Genomic DNA, 24,371 nt, shown 5'->3' with positions numbered 1-24,371 from the left:
GTTTGAAGGGGCGTGTCTGCTGTGAGTCTTCAGTGTAAATGCCCAATGCTGTGATTGGATGACATCTTTGCATATGAAATAGCTCTAGCATTACATGTGGAACTCTCTCTCTCAAAATCTTTTACTACGTTTTTACTATTACAGCTATCGAGTTTAACCCTCTGGGGACCAAGCTGTTTTTGGGGTCCTTGAGATGTTCTGACATGCCTTGACATTTGTGCTTTTTTCAGTTATTTATAAACATGTTAATGGCAAAGGTGTAAATTCACTCTATATAGCACAAACAGGGCTACCATAATATGCGAGCAACGTGTATGTAGATGTTTGTATTTTTAAGAAAATAATGTTTATGCATGGTTATTGAAAAAAATTAAAATGAAAGTTGCTGAATTAAGACCACAAAACACATATTAAATATGTGTCCACAAGACTTTTGACTAATTGATGTTGTCCCTTTGAGTTCTAGCTTCAAAATGATGTAAAAATAGTCTTGCTTTATCGTTCACAAAAAAAAATACATTGATTTAAATGGTGTAAAACAGGTTTTGCTTGGAAAGCCAATATGCGAGGGGGAGGAGTAGTTTACACCTTAGATTATGAATGTCCCACCCACTCTGTATAATGAGCCATTCACTCAGGTGTGAAACTGACTGAGCCACAATGCAAGGACAAAAGATGTATTTAGAAGAAGACTTATATTGACCATTTAAGATTTCGCTTACATCTCTCTTGTAAATATGTTTTGCTATTTTATTCAAAATGTTACAATTACAACAATAATTACAATTTCAACAATATTTCAAGTGTACTCTTTCTTTGTAAAAAAAAAAAAAAAAAGATTATAGGCCTACATTTTATCATATGTATTCATTAGTTTGAATATAGCCAACATTGGAACATCTAACATCTTAGTCTATGAATTTATTTTTGACAAAAATAGTATTTTTTTTGCAGTTTAATACGTTGCTTATACAAATACATTTTATTTCAACATATTCCAGTCGATTTTTACTCATCTCAGTAGGCTATAGCAAAGCAGTTTATTCTTTCACACACAGACGCGCGATTCATATTTAGGCTAAACAGTCTTTACAAATATGTCCCCTTCATTCATCTCACAGAAAGGCGAGTCATATTATAGAAATGCGATTCATCTTTTTGCGGTTTACATAGGCCTACACTAACGTTATTCCATAACGTTATTCCACACGTGAGAAAAGAAAACAGCCTACCTCACTCCTCAGCGGAATCTGCTCCTCATTTCAGGAGATATTGCTCCTCATCAGCACTGTTCTGAGGAATATTTTCTCCATAAGGTAGGCTATAATGTCTCACTCGCGAGGAGTCGCGACGCGCTTTGTTTACAGCTGATGTGGGCGTTTCACAGCTCTGAAATAGTTCTCAGAATTTGCGTTTGAATAGCACGCGCTCTCCGGGGAGTGGTCACATTACTGTGAATGAGCTCCTAATGAGCTCGACAGGAGTCGCTCTCTTTTTATACAGATTACAGAAGCTGAGAATATTTGTTTTTTATATAAATGACTTCATTTAAAAGATGCGATCTCAAGCTTTATGCCCGTGGGTCTGTTTGCCTGTTTGACTGAATTTTCGCGGAGTTATAGATCATTTTCGAACGCGTTTCAAATGGGAGTTTACTGACAGAGAGAAGGCAGAAATCGCATCATGTTAATTTTTCTTTATTTGTCAAAAAGCAAAACACTTTATTTTTATTGTGAGTATACAGAAAAAAAATAGAAACTGAACAGGATCGATTGATGTATTACACGAAAATGAAAGATCAAAATTAACAGAGCATTTAGTGTTTATTTTCATTGCTAAAAAAAAAAAACGAGCAAAACGCGCAGGCGCGTTTGTGGTCCCCAGAGGGTTAATGAATCGTGAAAAGTAATGATTATAGCATTATATTTAGATCTATTCCCAACACATGAAAGGTTACAGTGATGAGCATTGAACAGATGAAAGACAGTCTGTTGATCGCGTGAATGAAGTGATCTCATCATTGCAACGCAATTTCTGCACTCTCACGAATGCATTCACCAAATAACAATGCAAACACGATGTAAATACAGTAAGAGCTTCGTTGTGCAGTGTAACAGCATCGTTGATTTCATAACGAGTTTTGGCAAGTGTCCAAATAAACTTGCGCTGTGTGATTGGCAGCTTGGGCGATTGGAAAGGGAGCGTTCTTTGATCGCTTTCTGTATATAATTTAACAGTTTAAATAAGATTATTTTCATCCTAATAAGAGAAACGACATGAAGTTAATCGTTTAGTCACTAGCTTTATTTTCTGATGCATAAACAGTATTGAACGATTTTGAGAGAAAGATAATCTGTCTGAACGTGCTTACATATCAGAAATTACAGATCAGTCATTAGAATAAACAGGCATTAGAATAAACATGGTTACGTACATGTTTGTGGCGTTGCTGGCAGATCCATATCGTAAAAGTTTGTTTGCAAAGCCTGCGTCGAAATTGTGACTACCAAATAATCCACAGTGAAATGCACCGAATACAAACAAATAATGCAATCCTTTGGAAGGTAATGGTATTGATCTTGTGTCGATCTTTTCTCGTTCTCATGTCACTATTCACTAACGCTTCAGTGGGCGGAGCCGAAGACGCTGTGTTGTAGACGTAGGCTTTGATATTCTTCTGCAAAGATGGTCTTTCACTGCTCTGTGACATCATAAGTCACCACTTTTGAGATTCTGTCGTTTTCTAGCCTTGATTTCAATAAAAGCTGTTTTTGGAATAACATTTTTTTTGTTTTGAAACTTACAGGATATTTTTATAGTATAACAACCTCTTAACTGTCAAAATATCAAGGAACATTTTAATTCTTAGGTCATGACCCCTTTAACAATAAGAAGCTGCACAAGAAACTGTCCTTGCTGTTGGCTGCTGACTCTGTATGCATCTGTTTGTCTCTCAGGTGCAGCTGCAGGTGTTGCTGCACAGTAAGCAGGCAACATTCTTCCACGGACAGGTGTTGGCGCTACAGACCCAGCTGACTCGGGCTGACTCAGTGCTGCTTCTGTGGCTGGAGGTGCAGAGGACCTGGGCTCACCTGGAGAGCATCTTCATGGGCTCCGAAGACATTCAACACCAGCTGCCGGAGGAGGCACATCAGTTCAGCTCCATTGATTCTGACTTTAAGGTATGCTTGACTTCATGTCATGTACACTGATTACTGGTGTGCTGCATGCAAAGTTAAAGATGTTTTACATGCTTTCTGTAAAGGTTTGCCCAACATACAGGAGATTCAGAATCATATTACATATAAGTATATGGGCCAGTATGTTTTTTTTAGTTAAGCTCATTTTAAGATATTGAGATGTCAAAGTATTGTACTTAAATACATGAAATTTATTATGTAATAAAACCAGGAGATGTTTCTCTGTACAGATTACTAATTTCTAATTACTAATTTAATGTATTGTACTAATTTTAGTATGCCAGAGCATGGCGCTATATATATATATATATATATATATATATATATATATATTGCGCCATGCTCTGGCATACTAAAATTAGTATATATATATATATATATATATATATATATATATATATATATATATATATATATATATATATATATATATATATATATATGTATGTGTGTTATGTACTGTATGTATACTGTATATATTGAAAACTTGAATTACAGGTTTATATTAGTACTAATATAAGTACAATTATATTAATTATTATCAAGATAAGAATTATATTTTAAAAGTAAACTTGTCAAAGTTACAACTTGCAATTAAGTTCATTGCACTTTTAACCACTTTGAATTTGATTTGCTGATGGAGAAATTAGGTAAATATGAGTAAAAATGTAATAAAATGAATGCAAAATTAATATACTTAAATGTAATTAAATGGACAGACTTAATTTTAAGTGTCTTTAACTAATATGCACTAACATTTAAATTAATAATTTGATACAATTCACTTGTGTACATTTATTTATTTTATTTAATGCGATTCCATGTAAAATGCACAAAGATGTTGTTATTTTTTCAGTGTAGATGCATGCATCTACCAGGTATGTAAATATTTATATATATTTACTTTTGTCTGTTTATGTGTGAAGGTCCTTATGCTCAAAAGTGTCAAAACGAAAAACGTAATTACTGCAACCAACAAGCACGATCTTCTACCGATGCTTGAAGATCTGCAAAGGAGGTTTGTGAAGTTTTAAGGTTACTCTTTTCCAGTAAACTCTCGTTTTTAAAAAGTGTGCATGGTTACACATTGTTTCAAGAGAGATGCATAAATCATTCTGTTGATTTCCTGTTATTTATCCTAGACTTGCTGTATGTGAGAAAGCTTTAGCCAAATACCTGGAGACAAAAAGAATGGCTTTCCCGCGATTCTATTTCCTCTCTTCATCAGACTTACTGGACATCCTTTCCAAGGGCAGACAGCCCAGACAGGTACTGCTTTAAAAGTTAGGAGTTAAGTTGAACTTGATTCAACTTTATATAACAGTCTGTCTATTAGTTTGAATCAGTTTGAAAGTTTAATTAGTTTCAGGTTTCTCTAATTATACAGCTCATTTCAGTATTACAGTAATCCATAAACAGGTCAACTATAAAATATGCATTCTCTCCTGGTATTTGTAATAATGTGACTGAGATTCACGGAAATATATTTTACATTGTACCATACTTCCCCATCTCTCTTCTCATTTGTGTACAGTTACCTTTATCTCTGTGATTAAACTTTTTCATCATCACTGTGATAATTCCAAGGGCAGTGCTTCTCTGTGAAATATCATTATGATAAAAAAGAGAAAGATCTTCAGATGGATTGATTCTAACCCTGGCTACATCCTTCTTTGAGCCGATCCTCCCACATATGTGCAGGTTTTCTCCTGAACCGTTCAACCAGAACAGGGTCAAAGTGCTTCATCTCGTTCTCATTGTACCTCAGTTATAATAAGAATTGCAAATATATCCACAATCATATCATTATCTATGGATATGCATAACTACATAACGGCGTACGGATGTACTGTCTACAATATATTGTTCTGTGAAAGTAATGCTTTATGGTTCATTGCTTTTTAGATTACCCGTCACTTGGGTAAGCTGTTTGACAGTATGACTGATCTGGAGTTTTCTGACAAGGAGGGGGGAAAGGCCACATCAGCGGTGGGAATGTTCAGCAGAGACGGAGAATATGTTTCATTCTGTTCGCCATGTGACTGCGTTGGACCGGTAAACCCCGCATAAGCATCTAATTAAATCAAACACAGATATTAAAAAGTTTTAACTTTTTTTTAAAAGATAAAAGCAAACTTTTTAAAAAATATAAAAAATTACTTTATAAAATATTTATATAAATATTATAATAACATCTAAAATATTATTTGTATATAAAATACAAAAGCAAACTTTTTTTTTAAGTATTAGATTATCTAGATATCTATAAAATACAATAAAATGTTTTAAACATCATTAAAACTACATATACACCAGATGACACTCTGAAATATACTTGCAGGTAGAAATAACTTTAGCAAGAAATTTTAGCAATTAGGATCTCCCAGCATTTACAAAACATGGTCAGTTGAAGTATTTTTATAGGTCTGTTTGTTTTTTAATATTTTGTGTGAGTAATTGGCTCATATTTTGCCCTGATATAATAGTAATCTGTCCGATTATTCTTTACGGAGTCAGTTTTTTTCTGTCAGGTTGAGCTCTGGCTGACCTGTCTGGAGGATGTGATGAGGGAGGGATTGAGGAGGCACATAGCCGAGGCCGTGGTCGTGTGTGAGGAACGCCCGCGGGAACACTGGGTCTTGGAGCTGCCGGCTCAGGTGGTCCTCACCGCCTCTCAGATCTGGTGGTCCGCCGACGTGAATCTAGCATTTGAGCGGCTGGCTGAGGGTTTTGAGACGGCACTCAGAGACTACAACAAGAAACAGGTCAGTTGATCCTATGTACTGTATGCACACTTTTTTACACATTCATAATTTTGAATAAACTGAATGAATGACAAAGAGTAGATTCTTGTTCACAATCGAGATGTCTTTTTCAGTCATGTTGACACTGAAACGTTGACTCTTATAAGGCAATATTAAGGTACAGCAGTAGTCAGTTCACAAACAAATGACTCTTATGAACCTGTTCTTTTTAGTGAATCCATAACATACAGAGCAACCAGTGTAATCCAGGTCACAAACAAATGACTCTTATGAGCTGGTTCTTTTTAATGAATCAAAAACATACAGCACAACCAGTGTAGTCTGATTTACAAACAATTTACGAACAAGCGACTCTTATGGAGCCCCCTTCTTAGCGAATCAGAAACATATGGTGCAACTAGTGTAGTCCTGTTCACAAACAAATGACTCTTATGAGTCAGTTATTTTTAATGACTCAAAAACATACCACACATACAGTGAAGTATGTTTCATGAACAAATGGCTCTTATGAGACGGTTCTTTTTAGTGAACGGATAACATACATTGCTACCAGTGTAGTGCAACTCTTGAACAAATGACTCTAGTGAGCTGGTTCTTTTTAGAGAATCAAAAACATAATGCACAACCAGTGTAGTGCGATTCAGAAACAAATGACTCTTAAAAAACACTTTAATTTTGAACAGGAGATTTATAGTGTAACGCATCCTAAAAGTCACTTCCTCCTACTGTAAATAGACCTTTTTCCTTTCTAGGTAGTGCTAGCCTCCCTATTTTCAAGCACAGATAGAGCACATCTGTAGTGTGAACTAGGCAATGATGAAGCCGTTGAAAACACACTCCACTCCTTCATTGTAACTATGATGAAGCGAATAGTGCTGATCCGTGTAGACTGCCACGAGCACGTCCATATCGTCCCTGCAGCGTCAGTATCTGTCATCTAACGCAGGGAAGGTTAGCGCGTCCTTGGCCGGCGTTTGAATAATCTGCCTCTTTCCCTTCAAGCCCCTGATTGGAGTTGCTGTCAGACAGCATGGGGTGATAAATGCAGTACAACCTAAGCTGCTTTTACACCAAATACAGGCAGGAAGATTACATCTCATTTGCCTGTCTGTGACAGGGATCCACCGTATCGCCTATTAACCGCCTCCCCCCAACTCACACACACACACACACACACATATTGACCCAGCACTCTCATTCATTGTCACACACACACCAGCTGGCCGCTCTTATTCATAGTCAAACAGTCTTACACACTTGCAGTTCCCCCCAGCATTGATAAACGAGCTCTGTGCTTATTTGGCCTCCCAACTGGAATATATGACCTTGCTCCATAAACGTGGGGGGATTTCTCTGATGAACACATGACCCTGAGTCCCTGTCAGCGCAGTTATTACCATCCACTTCTCTCTGGCATGTAAATTGATATAATTACTGTAAGCAGGGGCCACAAAGCTCACTGTATGCTCTCACAAGCCATCATTGTGCCCTCTGAAACTCTAAAGTATCTGCCCTACTTTTCCAGATTGCCCAGCTAAACTCCTTGATAAACATGTTATTGGGGGAACTGAACCCGGGTGACAGGCAGAAGATCATGACCCTGTGCACCATAGATGTTCACGCCAGAGATGTGGTCTCCAAACTCATCGCTCAGAAGGTTGGGTCATGTTTACTGCGGTTCGTAAATAATGATCATGTTGACTAAAGGATGTTCTGTTTCCTTGTTTTAAATCATTTAGTTCAACAGTCATTATTTTAATGGGCTTTAAATTAAAAAGCAGTAATTGATTAATTAATTGAGTTGGGAGCATTTAGAGTAGGTTTATTAAATGTTTGAGGCTGTCTTTACCCAGGTGAGCAGTGCGCAGGCATTCGCCTGGGTTTCTCAGCTCCGCCACAGCTGGGATGAGGAGCAAAACCACTGCTTCATCAACATCTGCGACGCCCAGTTTCGTTACTCCTACGAATACCTGGGCAACACGCCTCGTCTGGTCATTACACCTCTCACAGACAGGTACCTTATCAGCTAATGATCTCTGAGCAACTCAAGAACTTCTTTATTTATTTATTTATTTATTGCAATTTTTATCTAATGGGAACTATTTTTATATGTCAAACGTTTTGGTAATACTATAAGGAATATATTATTATTGATAAATTTTTTTTATAATTGGTTTTTCAAGAAGATGTTTTATAAAGCAAATACAGGAGAAAAAGGAAATAATAAAACAATCAAATATAAAACACAATAGAACGGTAACACTTTATAATATGGATAAACCATTACTAAACAGAACCATAGTTCATGTACATTCAAATATGCATATATGAAAATAAATTTCTTCAATTTTTTTTTAATAAACAAATTATTTAGAACAGACTTTATTTTTTACCATGCCTTCATCTTTTGCTTTTGGATTTCAAATGATGATAATGTAGATTTTATTGTTTTACCATTGTCCCAGACTCTTAAAATATGAAAAGTCGTCATATGAATATTATTATAAACTATTAAAATAACCATAGTTATTTTCACGCAAATTGCAGCTGTTCCTCAGGACTATATTATCGACCACAATGACCGACATGTAGGCCCTTAATAAAGTTTTACTTTCAAAAATAAGTGTTCTTGGTTAGGGAGAATGAAGAAAACAAAGAAAAATCAAGGTAAATAAATATCATATTATTTATATTGTGCATCATTTCCAGGTCAGCTTTAATTCTGTCAAATTATGCAACAAAAGTGTGAAACTCTTAAGTGTGCATACATACCATGCTAGCTATGAAATTAGCTTTAGCAATTGAAAAGTTTTTTAAATGTCCATAATTTCCACCACATAATGCTATTAATTACAATACATACAGTACAGTGATTTGATATGGAAATGTTTGACTTTTGCAAATGTTTTATGAGTTTATTTTCACCCTAGGGTCAAAATATATTATATCTTCTTGCATACATATTTCATATACAAAAAGCATCCATTGTTTGTTTCTTATAAATATGTCTTGTGACTTCTTTTTTGATCATTATTACAGTGTAGTGCTTAAAACATTAGATGAACATGAACTACAACAAATGAAAAAACATTACATGAAAAATGTATAAACATTTTATGTTTTTTGAGATTGTTATTAAAGACCAGATAATTTTGAACAAACGTAATTAATAATAAACGTAAAGTAACATTATTAGAACATTACAACAAATATGAATCAACGTCTCATGAGTCGTAGTTTTGAATGTAACTACTGTATTTAATCATATAATGTAATCAGTGTTAGGGAAAGTTACTTTTAAAAGTAATGCATTACATTATTGCGATACTCCCTAAAAAAGTAACTAATTTCATTACTTGGTTACTTTTCATGTACAGTAATCTGGCTGAGGCTCCCTGTCTTCCAGGCCTTGCATGTGTTTTTTACCGAGAAGTTATTTTTGGCCTAGATAACATACGTACATACAAACATACATTTTCTTTTAAAAACACATTTAAAATATTATATTCTGACACTTAGAATATTTCCTGACCCCTAGAGCTATGGATGCCGTACAAAAGATCTCAACATTACGGGTTATATATTACCTACTGTACTACTTTCTTTGAAAGTTGAAAGTAATATGTTTTGTTACTATTTGTACTTTTTGTCTGTTCCCGCGCATGCATTAAGTGACTACGTATTGGTGAAGAAGGATAATTTTAATTAAGTTGTTTAAACAAATTTTTAAGCAAATTAATTAAACTTAAATTAACATGAATTGACCCTTCGCTAAGCCACGCCCGAAAACCGCCACAGGCCAATCGTGGCTTAGCAACCGTAACTAGGCGCGGGAGGTCTGGCAAGCTTTCGAGCGAGGGAAACATGCCGAAGCGTCGTGCGTATGGATTGTGCAAATCTGATACCCGGTATCCTAAAAGTTTGGACGGGGTGGTGGATTTTGTTCCCTTCCCGAAACCTAAAACCCAAGGGGAGAAATGCCAGGCGTCATCTTCATTTATAGCATTTTTAACAATGTAGATTGTTCCAAAGCAGCTTTACATTGATAATAGGAAATTAAAAGTAAAGTGTTTTGGCTTTATAGCAGCTCTAGAATAAAGTTATTGTCCAGCTCGTGGATCAAGCAGTGTGATTAAAGGCAAGACGGAGGCTCACTGACATAACTTAACGTTACTTAAAAATATATTTCAACATTTTGTTAATCGACGGCCAAACCGTTACCCCAATCCGATCGCGACTCTCCCGTTAGTTCTAGTAAAAGGTAACGTTAGTTAGTAAAAGGAGGGAACATCACGGGGCTTGCCGGAGATCTCCAAGGAAAAGGTTGGTATGCAAACTTAATCAGTTCATAACAGTAAGTTAGTCCGACGTGTGAGCAGTAACGTTAGCCTGGCGCGCTAAAAATATAAGCGGGAGAATGGTATCATTGCAAAGTGGTCAGGCTAATGTCTTGTGTTTATTCCACAATACATATGGATAAGCTGTTTGTTTTATAAATATTAGAATATTTTCAAATTTCACTTACCCTGCTGGGCATGCACAAAGCTGTTCCTCAAATTTGTGTGTTTCCCATTTGAATGGTCAGCATATGAGGCGGTTGCTGCTTGCGCTGGGACCTAACGTTATGCTTTAACTTCAATTTTGATGAAATTATTCTCTAATCGTTTGCATATTATGTCGTGGATATAGCCCTCGAATGCATACTGCAGTATTGCACTCTCATATTTTCACCTGTTTGCCAAAAATGACTAATTATCTCCTTAGGAATGTCTGAAACCAGTGCATACATACTGTAATAGACGTGCCAGGCGCAAAAGCTTGACAGGCGTAGCAACAGTAACTAAGGAGGGCGGGGCTTAGCGAAGGGTCAATTGCTCTATTAAAAAAGTATCTAAAATGTTAATGTGTAAATTAAATTCTTAAAGTAATGCATTTCTTTACTTAAAAAGTAATCTGATTACTTAATGTACATTTCTTATAATATGTTACCCCCCAACACTGCATGTAATAATGTTATTAATGGAAATTATCATAAAGCCACCTTACCATAGCTGTTTTTATTCAGTGCTTGATTTTGCTTATTTGAATTGCAGGTGCTATATAACACTGACTCAGTCACTGCACTTGAGTATGAGCAGTGCTCCAGCGGGACCGGCTGGCACAGGAAAGACTGAAACCACTAAAGACCTGGGCAGAGCTCTGGGGGTCATGGTGTACGTCTTCAACTGCTCTGAGCAGATGGACTATAAGGTAGACATACCAGCAGAGATGGGACTCAGCCACCACAGCACAATTATGAGTGTATTCTCCTTTCAGATGAGCTCCTAATGCATATAATTACTTTGCCGAATAGGATTCTGCCTCTTAATTGAAAGAAATCAATGACTGCTCTGTTTGAAACTTTATCACAGTTGGTTGATGTTTTGGAAGTTCTTATTATTAACCACTGTTGGTTTGGTTCTGTTAAGACGAGACACGGCAGGCAAAACATCGATTTTAATGCAGTGGTCAGTTTTGAGATTTTGGGCTAGTTTACTCCTTCACTATGTGTTCTTTCAAGCTGCTATAAAGAAAACGTTGAAAATATACATTAAGATGTTTATTTTATTACATTTTGTTTACTTGCGGCTGTAAGTTTCTCCCAAATTTACCAGGAAGTTATCATTCCAACGCGACACGCCGAGCTCCGTCTGTTGACTGAAGTCTGTCATGACCGGTATCGCTGTAAAGCTCTGAGTCTCCTGCACAACGCTATGTAACCCAAATATGAGCATTTCCTTTCTATCAGTAACCAATCGTGAATGTCCAAAGGGGGATTTAAAGCTAACGCCGATTTCTCATTTAGAGCTATTTAAATCTTTAACTGCCGTTTTCTCAAAATGAGTTTTTTGTCATTCTCCAGTAGAAACATCTCAGCCTATGTAGCACCTGTGTACACCAAACTTTCCAGTTATACACTTAGCAGTATTCTGAAGATATTTTCAGAGGGATTTGTTAATAAATCATTCCTGGCCTGATTTATGTGACATTTTAATTAAAAAAATATGGCGAAAATCTATTTTTTATGGCTATGGACAGTATATTTTGATTCCCTAGGCAATGAAAGCATATATCCTGAAATCCCTCTTGAGTTTTTATTTTCATCTTGTGTGTAAACAAAATGAAAAAAGAATTTTGCACCTGGCTTTATCATATGTTCAGATCTATCTACTGAAAATATATGCAAAATCGTGCATATTTAATGAGATAATGCCTAATTTGCATAATTAAACATACAAATTTCTAAAACTTGTAATACATTTTTTTTATATACTTGTGGAAGTAATCAGCTGAGGAAGTTTCATGGTGATATCTATTATTTTAAAATGTTACCCTATTCACCTGTAGTGTCTCGCCTTAAGTGTTTCCATGACTTGTTTTGTCATTCAGTCCATAGGGAACATCTTTAAAGGCCTGGCACAAACTGGAGCTTGGGGCTGCTTTGATGAATTTAACCGAATAGCTGTGGAAGTGCTGTCTGTGGTGGCAGTACAGGTGAAGACCATACAGGATGCAATTCGCAACAAGAGGAAAAGGTAAGTGTTTTTTATTTTTTAAGACCTTCTGAATGGTAAACATGACTTGTTGGCATGTTTTACCCATTTTACCCATGGTCCTCTGCAGGTTTTTCTTCCTAGATGAAGAGATTAGCTTGAAGCCCTCTGTTGGGATCTTCATCACAATGAACCCTGGATATGCTGGACGAACTGAGCTACCAGAGAACCTCAAAGCTCTTTTCAGGTATAGCTTGATCTGAATAAAGATACACATTTAGAAAAAATTGACCAAACCCACAAAGAAATTAGCTCAAGTGTGTTTTATGGAGTGAACATTTTGTTGGCAAGATATTTTTATTCAGCCATCAATGAAGATATTCATCATGCTGAAAGTTCAAAATGTTACAGTATGTGAATATATGTAGATGATGTGTGTGTGTGTGTGTGTGTGTGTTGTCGCCATAAAATAGGGAAACCCAACATGTGTGTGTGCACGTGCGTGTGTACATATATTAAAATAACTTTTCTATTTTAATATATTTTATTTAATTTATTGCTGTTATTGTAAAGCTGAATTTTTAGCAGCCATTAATCCAGTCTTCAGTGTTACATGATCCTTCAGAAATCAATTAATTAATCCTTGCAGAATAAAAGTTAATAAATGTTTATACGTTTTTATTTATTGGAATGTTATTAATATAATGATCAGTTAATATTACAATTATGGACAACTAAAATGTTAGGTTGACCAGCTATGTTAACATGCCATGCTATATTAGTACATGCTATATTTAGTCAAATCAGAATGGACTAAAATGAATGAATATGACAAGCCAAAAACAGTGTAAAAGTCTGGATTGAAGATGTTTGTACCAGCTGCGCAACAAAACGAACTAGCACACATCATGCCAAATTGTGTTTAATGCCACATGCTGTGTAAAAAAAAAGACGAGGTCCTCTTTCTAAACGCAGTGTCAGTTGTGTATAGATGAGTTCACGAATGCCATATGATTGCTGTGTTTTGCAGGCCGTGTGCCATGGTGGTTCCTGACATGAAGCTGATCTGTGAGATCATGCTGATGTCTGAGGGATTTCAGAGCGCTCAGATTCTGGGCAACAAGTTCATCACTCTCTACAGGCTCTGTAAGGAGCTGCTCTCTAAACAGGTACACTGACCCGTGAAGGTGCAGGACAGAAAACCCACTTTTGTCCTGTTTGTGTCTGCTTATAAACAACATGTATTCACTGCTGTAGGACCACTACGACTGGGGTTTGCGTTCTGTCAAACCTGTCCTGGTGGTTGCTGGAGCTCTCAAAAGAGCAGATCGGACTAGACCAGAAGATCAGGTGATGGAAATGTGATTATGTGATTGATGTTTAGCTCTATAGATCCAGCAGCCATGGGTTTTGACACTCTGACTTTCTGTTACATGAAGGTGTTGATGCAGGCTTTGAGAGATTTCAACATGCCAAAGATTGTTTCGGAAGACGTTCCGGTGTTCCTCGGTCTGATCAGAGATTTGTTCCCTGGTTTGGAAGTGGAAAGGCAAACTGATGCAGAGTTTGAGCAGATAGTACGACAGACGAGTCTAGACTTAAAACTTCAGCCTGAGGACACATTTATTCTGAAAGTAAGAATCTCTCCGCACACTGCATCATCATTTGTGTTTAACATTAAGTTATCTTACTGTTTTAGATCTCTTGTTAACCTCTTATTTCATTGTTTTGTCCTTTTTAATGATAATATATAAAGGTTGTTCAGCTTGAGAAGCTTTTATCTGTTCATCAATCAGTGTTTGTGGTTGGTGATGCTGGGACTGGAAAAAGCCAGGTAAATACAAACTTAAAACAATGATTATGGCTTACAGCTTATGAAAACCCCAAATTCAAAATCTCAGAAATTTTGAAAATGTTCATTTGAAAATGTGCCCTCTGTATAATGTTGAAAATGTTCATGTTCACCTGTAAGCCATAATCATCAAAATTGTAACAAATAAAGGCTTAAAATATCTCACTTTGCATGTAATTTTCTATATAATATATTAGTTTCACCATTTAAGTTGAATTACTGAAATAAATGAACTTTTGCACGATATTCTAATTTTTCGCGTTTCACCTGTATATTCTGTGTATATTTTTATTATATATTTATTTGTGATAAATTCACACGGTCTGATCTATTAAAATTCACACAGTCTGATCTATTACAACTAAAATGTATTTATACATTATTAAAATAAAAAGAGTTAATAAATTTAAAGTGAGCAAAAAAATCACAACAAAATAAATAAGCACAGAACACATGCAAATAATCATGATCAGGTGATTATGTAATAATTGTGACAGGCCTACTCTGTCCCTAAACAGATTCTGAGAACTCTTCACAAAACCTACTTCAACATGGGAAGGAAGCCTCTCTGGAACGATCTGAACCCAAAAGCAATAAGCAGTGGTGAACTGTTTGGATCCTTTCATCCAGCCACTCGGGAATGGAAAGATGGTACATCAGCATCCAGTGTTTTGTAGAGCTGATCCTGTCCAATTCACAGTACATAACTTACTGTTTAGACATGAGATCCATTCTCCCCGGTAAGACTTTGAGATTGTAAATCTTTTCATGTGGCAGGTTTATTGTCACATTTCATGCGGGATCAAGCCAGTAACTCTCACTCGGGGCCGAAGTGGATTGTTCTGGATGGAGACATTGACCCCATGTGGATTGAGTCTCTCAACACTGTAATGGATGACAACAAGGTACCCTGCACAGTTTGTGCATGTTTTTTTATGGGGACATTTGCATTCAGCTGATTAATTTGAAGCACTAACATTACATGTTGAAATATTTAAACACACCACTGAACAAAACCACACACAGTTTGACAAAGTTGTTGCAGCAAATGATTAATTATGAATATTGGCACTGATGTAGTCATGTTGAGCATGTCTGTGCAGGTTCTTACTTTGGCTAATAATGAACGTATCCCACTTACCCCCTCGATGAGACTACTGTTTGAGATCAGCCACCTGAAACATGCCACTCCTGCCACAGTGTCCCGAGCTGGCATCCTGTACATCAATCCTCAAGAGCTTAGCTGGAACCTGTGAGAATTTCACTCAATTCAAAATACATACCATCTAATGCACAGTGGTTAACATTTGTGAACGATTAGACTTAGGTGAACAACCTCTTTTTCATCCATGTCTAGTTGTGTTACGAGTTGGATTGATCGGAGGGAGAGACAAACCGAGAGAGCACACCTCACCATTCTGTTTGACAAATACGTCCCTCGCTGTATAGAAAAAATGAGAAACTCCTTTAAGACAATTATTCCTATTCCTGAGAACAGCATGGTTCAGGTATACCATGCTCACAGATACTCTCATTCATATAGGCCTATACTCTGATTCAAATCTCTACTGACGTCTCTCTCTCTCTCTCTCTCTCTCTCAGACTTTGTGCTCCCTGTTGGATTGCCTGTTAACACCTGAGAACATTCCAGCAGACTCTCCACGAGAAATCTATGAGACATACTTTGTGTTTGCCTGTGTGTGGGGATTTGGTGGAGCCACATTTCAGGATCAGGTATAATGGGTTTTTGTGTTGTGTTGTGTTCTGTTCAACTGGAAATGAGAAAAAAAATTCTCATGCTTGTAAAAAATTGATTGTAAGATTATCCCAAACATAAAATATATACAGTAGTGGCCAATAGTGATGTCCGAAGGGGATGTTTGTTTTTAATGACCCTACAAGTTCAATCAAAATATATATTTTTAAACATTTTAAATATGAGGGAAGAACAAAACACTAAACTTGGTTGAGGTATTCTAATTTAATTAAGGTAAGTTAATCTGACAAAATTATTTGCCAAAAATAGAAAAACTACAGCTATAGGTTTTATTTTACTATGCAAAAAAAATGCTCACAGGAAAAATCATACGTTGACTACAACATAATCAATTATATAATTATACACACACACACACACACACACATATATATATATATATATATATATATATATATATGTGTGTATGTGTGTGTGTATGTATATAATCAAGGGCATGTAGCAAATACAAATGAATTTACTCTAATATTCTAATTGGTTACAGTACTAATTTCTTTATGTTTTTATGTCTCTATTTTTGTTGTCTTTTTTGATCTCCCAGCTCCATGACTATCGGGCTGAGTTCAGCCAGTGGTGGATCAAAGAGATGAAGAGTGTGAAGTTTCCTGTCCATGGATCTGTTTTTGACTACTTCTTAGATCCTCATTCCAGACGCTTCCTGCCATGGACCGACAGGGTGCCCGCATTTGAGATGGACCCTGATACACCTGTGCAGGTGACACTAATACACCAATACTTCCTGTTACATACAGTACAGGATAACATGGCGCGAACATACGCTTAACTGCGCAATACATTTCTTTGTGATCCTCTGAGAAAATTCTCCTGAGAAATTTCACTCTCACAGAGAACCACTTTAATTTCAGAATAATGGCATGCTAATTTGGTGCAGTTAGTGCATTAGAGTGGGTCAGTGAGCAGATACAGAGAAAACAACCTCCCTCCATCATGAGCTGAACCTGCAGTCAGAGGAGTTTTGGCTCTGATTACCATTCAGAGTAATCAGAATTATGCGTGCGTGTGTGAGGCCATTGTCTCCGTTTTTATAATTGAAAGATAAAGACTTAATGTTGATAATAGGGTAGTCATAGTGATGAACTGGATCTACGGGTTTGTTGTGTCTCACTCTAGAACTATGTTCTAAAAGTTTATCAGAGTTCATCAAAGTGCTCTTGCAAAGTTTCCCGCTGATTTTCCTGAAATACAAGTATTTTAAACAATGTTTTGATAGAGTTTGCACATAAAAAAAACATAAACATAAATACTTTTTGATTTCTGATTACAGATTAAACAAAATATAAACAATATGTAATATGATAACAATATGTACACTACCGTTCAAAATTTTGCAGTCAGTATGAATTTTGCAGTCTATTTCACAATGATATATTGTGAAATATTATAATTATTATTATTTTTTTACAATTTATATTTTAAAGTGTAATTTATTCCTGCGATGGCAAAGTTGAATTTTCAGCATCATTAATCCTGTTTTTAGTGTCACATGATCATTCAGAAATCACATGATCATTGATGAATAGAAAGTCAAAAAACAGCGTTTATTTGAAATGGTAAAGATTTTTACATTGTTACAAAAGTTTCTGTCACTTTTGATTAATTTAATATATCCTTCCTAAATAACAGTATTCATTTCTTTCTTTCAAAAAATAAATCCCACTGCCTTTTTCACAAACTTTTAAAAGGTTTTGAAATGAATGAAATAGAATGGTTACTTTTTCATCATTATTATTATTATTTATTAATATTAGGGTTCCTTAAGTAACATTTCATTTTAACAACATTATTTATTGCATGGGTTCTCAACTCTGAGATCCAATTTCCTGCAGAGTTTAGCTCCAATCTTGATCATTCTCACCTGCCTATAACTTTCTAGTTATCCTGAAGATCTTGACTGGCTTGTTCAGGTGTGTTGGATTAGGGTTAGAGCAAAACTCTGCAGGAAAGTGGACATCGAGGACCAGAGTTGAAAACCCCTGATTTATTGATTTAGCTTAGCTGAATATGTCTTGAGTGATGAGATGCCATTTTTTTTCCCCCATCACTCACTTTGTCTACAGGCTATGTTAGTCCCAACAGTCGAGACGTTCAGGCTGCAGTATTTCATGGGCATGTTGCTGGAGACGTCTCAGCCTCTTATGCTGGTCGGTGGAGCAGGCACTGGGAAGTCTGCTCTGGTCAGGAACCTTCTGGAAATACTACCAGAGAACTTTAGAACTGCAAAAGTTCCCCTTCACTTTTATACCACTGCGTCCATGCTGCAAAGTAAGTGTGACAGCATGCGTTTCTTCACATTTCTCTAAAGAGAACATGTTTTCAAATGTGTTGAACAGCACCTCCTTGTGGTCCATATGCAATATTTCACTCCATCCGGTGATGGTAATAATAGATCAGTTTAAGGGATAGTTCACCCAAAAATGAATATTCTTTCATCATTTATTCACCCTCGAGTTGATATTTTGAAGAATGTTGATAACCAGAAAGTTGACGGTATCCAATGACTTCAATGGGTTTTTTTTCTTTCTACTATGGAAGTCAATGGCTACTGTCAACTGATTACCATCATTCTTCAAAATATCTTCTTTTGTGCTGAACAGAAGAAAGAAACTCATACAGGTTTGGAACAACATGAGGAGGAGTAAATGATGACAGAATTAGCATTTTTGGGTGAACTCTCCCTTTAATCCAGTGATTCGAAGCAGGTGCTCAGAGTGTACTTTAATAATGCTCAATATATGTTTGCTTTGTTAAACCTTAAAAACAGATTAAATGTTTTTAGACTGAAGAGCATGACACTGTATGATTTGATATATATAAACAAATACAGCTTATTTTAGTCAAAAAGTAACTTCCATTAGTCATAGGATTTCTTTGAAAATTATGCTCAATGAAATTTTGTAGTCACAGTCCTTTTAAGGCAACACTTTATATTGTCATTATCAGAGGCAATGGAGAAACCTCTCGAGAGGAAGGCTGGTAGGAGTTACGCGCCCCCTGGAAACAAGAGACTCATCTATTTCATAGATGACATGAACATGGCAGCTGTGGACAGTTACGGGACCTCTCAGCCACACGCTCTCATTCGCCAGCATCTGGACTACAAGCACTGGTTACACAGCATCTTTCATTGTTTTCCACTTAAGAGAGATATTATTTGTAAAAATACTTTAGAACAGCATTTGCTCTCTTGTTTTTAGGTATGACAGCCAAAAGTTAACAATGAAAGACATACACAACACCCATTATGTCTGTTGTATGAATCCTACATCAGGGAGTTTCACAATTAACCCCCGACTGCAGGTATTTGAATTTCTCCTGTAAGAGCTTCTTTATCGCACATTTGCACATTGCATGTTTACCATGATTGTGCAGCATGCAGAACTGAATTGAAAATTATTGTCAAGTAGAATTAAAATGAAATTAAGTAAAAATAATCTTGAAAATAAAATTAATCTTGCTTTAAGTGTAGTTTTTAATGATACATTTTGGTATAATTTATACTAAACATAAACCTGTCATCATATGCACCACATATTTGGTATTAGCAAATTTAAATGCCACCTATTGAAATATGTATTATGTATTTGTGAAATAAAATACAATTTATTTAATATATAATTAATAAATAATGAAATTAATTGTCAATATTAATATTTGTCTGTTAAAAAGTTATCTGCATAAAATGTGGATGGTTTGTTGTGCTGTATTTTTACAGTTTTGAACATTTTGAATATTATATAATTTAATATATAACAAATGTAATATATTTCAATTAAATTAAGTATAATTTTTTTTTGTATTAATACATTAAACATTTTTAAAATGTAGTAATTTTCTCCTTTTTTTTTATTTAATTCCAATTCAGTATCCTGTCTTGGCCAATTCAATTCAAACTCATGAATTCAAAGGGAGCCTGTTTTAAATTCTGAACTCTGTTTCTTCTGGACATAATGTACTGTTAGAAAATGTTGAATTGTATTAAAAATATATTGTGGTAAAAAAAAAAAGAGTGTAGTAAACAAAAAGTTTATTGTATGTTATATAATATGAAAATCACTGTCCTCACCTTTGTTCATCAGAGGCATTTCACAGTGTTAGCGGTCAGCACACCCAGCCCTGAGACCCTCAGCTCCATGTTCGGCTCTATCCTGGGCTTCCACCTGCAGAGGTTGCCTTTCAGCCCCGCTGTGGTGAGCAGTGGCCCAGCAGTGGTGAAAGCGGCTATAGCCCTCCATGACCGGGTGATCCAGCACTTCCTTCCCACATCAAACAAGTTTTACTGTCTGTTCAATCTGTGGGATCTCTCTCGGCTGTTCCAGGTAAACATTCCCTCTGTGCCCTCTGTATAATGTTGAATTAGCCAACACTTTTTAATCTGTGTACATGTGTCCACCTAGGGTCTCCTGTTCTCCAGGCCAGAGTGTGTTAGACAGGGTGCGGATCTGGTTCAACTTTGGATCCATGAATCCAGAAGAGTATATTCAGATCGCTTTTCTGAACCATCCGATCTTCAGCTATTCCGTAGGTTGCAGACGGATATTGCACGACAGACCTCTGAGGTAAACTAGCACACTTTACAGTTTACTGCTGTTAAAGTTCTCTTAGGTTTTTTTTACTTTTTTGTTTCCAAACTTTTTCTTATTTTCAAACTATGCATGTTTCTGACATGTAGTCAGTTTGAAATAATATGATAACAAATACAAGTTTGAACACAAAGCAGCATAACAGACTATTTTTGTGCAGATAAAATATCTGCAAGTGGATGACACCGGAAGTCTTGCAACTTAAAGTTACTCACTCACTCTTACATTAAAAATAAAGTGGATAAGAAATACACCAAAACAATGTATATAAATAACTAAATAAAAAATAATAAAAATAATAAATGCAATAATTAAATACTTGTAATTACTATAAATTATAATATAAATGTATTTAAAAGTAATGAATAAATAAAAAATAATAAAAATAATAAATGCAATAATTAAATACTTGTAATTACTATAAATTATAATATAAATGTATTTAAAAGTAATGAATAAATTAATAACAATGTAATTATAACTACTTTAAATAAATTAAACATATACATATTTAAAAATAATAATAAAAACAGAAATAAATAACAGTAGCTGCGTTTAAATTTACCCTAAGAAACAGAGTTCAGAATTTAAAACGGGCTCCCTTTGAATTCATGAGTTTGAATTGAATTGGCCAAGACAGGATACTGAATTGGAATAAAAAAAAGGAGAATTACTGTAGTTTAAAATTACTACATTTTAAAAATGTTTAATGTATTATTACAAAAAAAAAATGATACTTAATTTAATTGAAATGTATTACATTTGTTATATATATATATATATATAAAAAATCTGTTTGAATGAATTGGCCAAATCTCATTCGGATTGTAAGGGGTGGTTTAAACCTTTTCTAATCCGTTCGATAGTACATGCAAACACTTGATCAGATTAAAAACAGAAACGGGAAAGTTCTGCACTTGTGCAGTGACGTAGAAATGGCGTAATGAAGTATTTGCACAGAACAAGCTGTTGTTGTTGAAAATAGTGTAATAAATGAGTCGTATTATTCTAAAATTCTCATTCCACTCATCATCTGTGTAGTGCTGCAGGACAATGTCATCCCAGCTGTCCTTTGCTTTGGACGCTTATCCACAGATGCCTTGTTTTGGGTGCGGGAAGGGCGTTTTTACTGCTTGATAAATATAAGCAGCATGGCACAAAGCTCATACTCAGGACCCAAATTAGTTAAAACAAAGTGATGGCAGAATGATGGTTAGTATGCGCCAACAGCGGGAAACTGTTTATTCGTGCAGTCTGCGCATGTCAAAAGATCAAATTCAATTTTATTTAGCGTTCATGTAAACACTATGTTCGGATTCATCAATCGGAATGAAATCAAAACAAAAATCGTCCATGTAAATGTAAATACACACAACAAATCTTGGTTTCTGCTAAAACTACTATAAACCATTCTGATTGCTGCTTCACTTTGAAGCTATCAAACGATCATTAGTAGAACTCCAGACACACTCCAAGTTATCTGAAGTAAATATATATATCAGTTCATATTATTGTTGCTTAAAATGTAGTTGCCTCTATGTGTCTCTTAAAGGAAATGGAGGACGAGGCAGTATTGCAGGAGCCTCTAATATACCTGCACAGCAGTGTGGGATCTGCAGAACCTTCCTACATGCCCGTCGCTGGATGGGAGCAGCTCAGCTGTATCCTCAATGAGACTTTGGACTGTTACAATGAGCTCCACCCTGCCATGAACCTGGTGCTGTTCCAGGAAGCCATGCAGCACGTGTGAGTGCTACGCCTGCAGTCTGTGCTTTAGTGAGTACAGATTTAACTGTAATTACACACACACGGTTGTTTTGACTGGCTTCTGCAGGTGTCGGATCAGTCGCATCCTGGGATGTCCTAGAGGCCACGCCCTGCTCGTAGGTGTGGGCGGCAGTGGCAAACAAAGCCTGACCCGCCTTGCCGCCCACCTCTCCAACATGGATGTGTTCCAGCCCACCCTCAGCAAGGGATACAGCATGCAAGACCTAAAGGTAACATCGTCCACAGACTTCGCTCCAATAGACTGCAAAATACAATCACTGTCATACAAGATGAAAATTAGAAAACCACATACAGCAGAAACCACAACAAATGTGACTATGATAATGTGCCAAGTGGTCATAACCCACATCTGCCGCCCAAATCATAGTACCCATCGCTGCTGTTAGGTGAGGAGAAACCTAAAATGGCGGTGATTCATTACCAGAGATCAAGCTTTCTTTTAGACAACACTTTCCCTGATCAATACCCCGTCCGGCTCCATCGATCTCATTTAGTCCTGCCCGGATGCAATGGGGAGTAATTGCCAGATCCTATTAAAGAACCAAGGCAAATATTTCAATGCCCTATTGATGAGGCCGCTGCTATCATTTCATTCATCAGTGTGTGGTAAATCTGAGGCCAGTTGACCGAGCTGCATTGATCTCTATACACTGTTTGATGCCCTCTACACATAATCATGAAAAGACTCTTCGTCCTGGTCTCATCCTGATTCTATGCATATATGTATATGTGCAGTCTCACATTTTGGCCTAAAAGAGGGTATATTTATATAAAAGAGAGTCAACTTGTACTTTTTTCCCCTGGTGCGGTCACATTAGCTACATTTCGGCTACATTTTGTGGGCAAAATGGTCCATTAACTGTTGTCAATAGTGTAGGAATGTATGAAGCACAGCTCACACAGATGTCACTTTCAAAGCAAACAGCTTTCTTTCAACCAACTTTTAGGGTTGACAGGCCTGTCAATTTACTTGCTGTTTTAGGAGTGCCAACATGTTGATTCTGGAGATTTTTAATTAAAGCCATTTTTAAGTGAAAAATCAGAATAGTGACAGAAAATGATTGGAAGAAGAGGGTGGAATGGGATCGGGACATGGCTTTGACCAGATTCAAACTCAAATCTCCCACATGAGCACCATAACTCAATGTATCTGAATGTTTTAATTCCAGACTAATTTTGGAAGTTTCTTTTGCTCTTCCATATTGGTAGTGTGCTCAACTACCTCTCATGTATTTTCAGGTGGATTTGGCTGGATTGTACATGAAGACGGGGGTGAAAAACATCCCCACAGTCCTGCTCCTCACAGACGCTCAGATCCCAGAGGACAGTTTTCTCGTCATCATCAGCACCCTGATCTCGTCAGGTCAGACCCTCCCGCGCACGCACACATTCATACACGCCACAGGGGGGCTCATTGTGTGTTAGTCTGATGAATGGGAAACATATGTAAATGGAGTGGGGCCAGTGAAGTAGATTAAGGGTGACTGGAACAGGCCTGCGTGTCATTGGATCAAGACCCCAGAACACAGATGGTGGCTCTCATCCGTCACTGATGTCAAGCGCAGAGGTCGGAAACCCGCTTAGGTCTCGATCCAGAATAAAGCGGCAGATCATCGGAGTAAACAAATGTAACATAATTTAACTGATGCGCGTGTAATTGATAATGCTTAAATGCTTCAGAGTGAGTTTATTCCTACATGCCATTAAAGGTTTGTTAGAATAGTATTTATTTGTCAGTTCAGTAACTTCCGTAACACAAGAATATAATTATTATTTGTATTTATTTTTACCTTTTAAATCATTTAATTAATTTAGTGGCAATAATGATAACATCTAATGATAAATGGCAACGTCT

At 36.3% G+C, this 24,371-nt stretch overlaps 1 protein-coding gene across 1 annotated transcript in view; it reads left to right on the top strand.

Annotated features, from left to right (window-relative positions):
- LOC311067887 (dynein axonemal heavy chain 11) overlaps positions 1–24,371 on the top strand; it is a gene marked incomplete at its 5' end in the record, with an annotated part of 73,867 nt that overhangs the window by 13,951 nt on the left and 35,545 nt on the right. The window contains 28 exons of the mRNA XM_084090033.1: positions 2,958–3,182; positions 4,127–4,218; positions 4,343–4,469; positions 5,106–5,255; positions 5,732–5,965; positions 7,491–7,622; positions 7,819–7,979; positions 11,059–11,215; positions 12,395–12,540; positions 12,629–12,745; positions 13,529–13,667; positions 13,756–13,848; positions 13,938–14,132; positions 14,255–14,332; positions 14,869–15,001; positions 15,128–15,255; positions 15,454–15,602; positions 15,708–15,858; positions 15,953–16,084; positions 16,669–16,842; positions 18,206–18,410; positions 19,089–19,254; positions 19,343–19,445; positions 20,225–20,464; positions 20,543–20,704; positions 22,281–22,474; positions 22,563–22,725; positions 23,756–23,879. Coding sequence (XP_083946159.1) covers positions 2,958–3,182; positions 4,127–4,218; positions 4,343–4,469; positions 5,106–5,255; positions 5,732–5,965; positions 7,491–7,622; positions 7,819–7,979; positions 11,059–11,215; positions 12,395–12,540; positions 12,629–12,745; positions 13,529–13,667; positions 13,756–13,848; positions 13,938–14,132; positions 14,255–14,332; positions 14,869–15,001; positions 15,128–15,255; positions 15,454–15,602; positions 15,708–15,858; positions 15,953–16,084; positions 16,669–16,842; positions 18,206–18,410; positions 19,089–19,254; positions 19,343–19,445; positions 20,225–20,464; positions 20,543–20,704; positions 22,281–22,474; positions 22,563–22,725; positions 23,756–23,879 — 4,270 coding nt within the window. The remainder of the gene's footprint in view (positions 1–2,957; positions 3,183–4,126; positions 4,219–4,342; positions 4,470–5,105; positions 5,256–5,731; positions 5,966–7,490; positions 7,623–7,818; positions 7,980–11,058; positions 11,216–12,394; positions 12,541–12,628; positions 12,746–13,528; positions 13,668–13,755; positions 13,849–13,937; positions 14,133–14,254; positions 14,333–14,868; positions 15,002–15,127; positions 15,256–15,453; positions 15,603–15,707; positions 15,859–15,952; positions 16,085–16,668; positions 16,843–18,205; positions 18,411–19,088; positions 19,255–19,342; positions 19,446–20,224; positions 20,465–20,542; positions 20,705–22,280; positions 22,475–22,562; positions 22,726–23,755; positions 23,880–24,371) is intronic.

The sequence above is a fragment of the Abramis brama genome (assembly GCF_963993115.1).
Source record: "Abramis brama genome assembly, chromosome: 17".
Classification (NCBI taxonomy): domain Eukaryota; kingdom Metazoa; phylum Chordata; class Actinopteri; order Cypriniformes; family Leuciscidae; genus Abramis; species Abramis brama.
The sequence above is the reverse complement of the archived record's forward strand: the minus strand, read 5'-3'. Positions and strand labels throughout refer to the sequence as shown.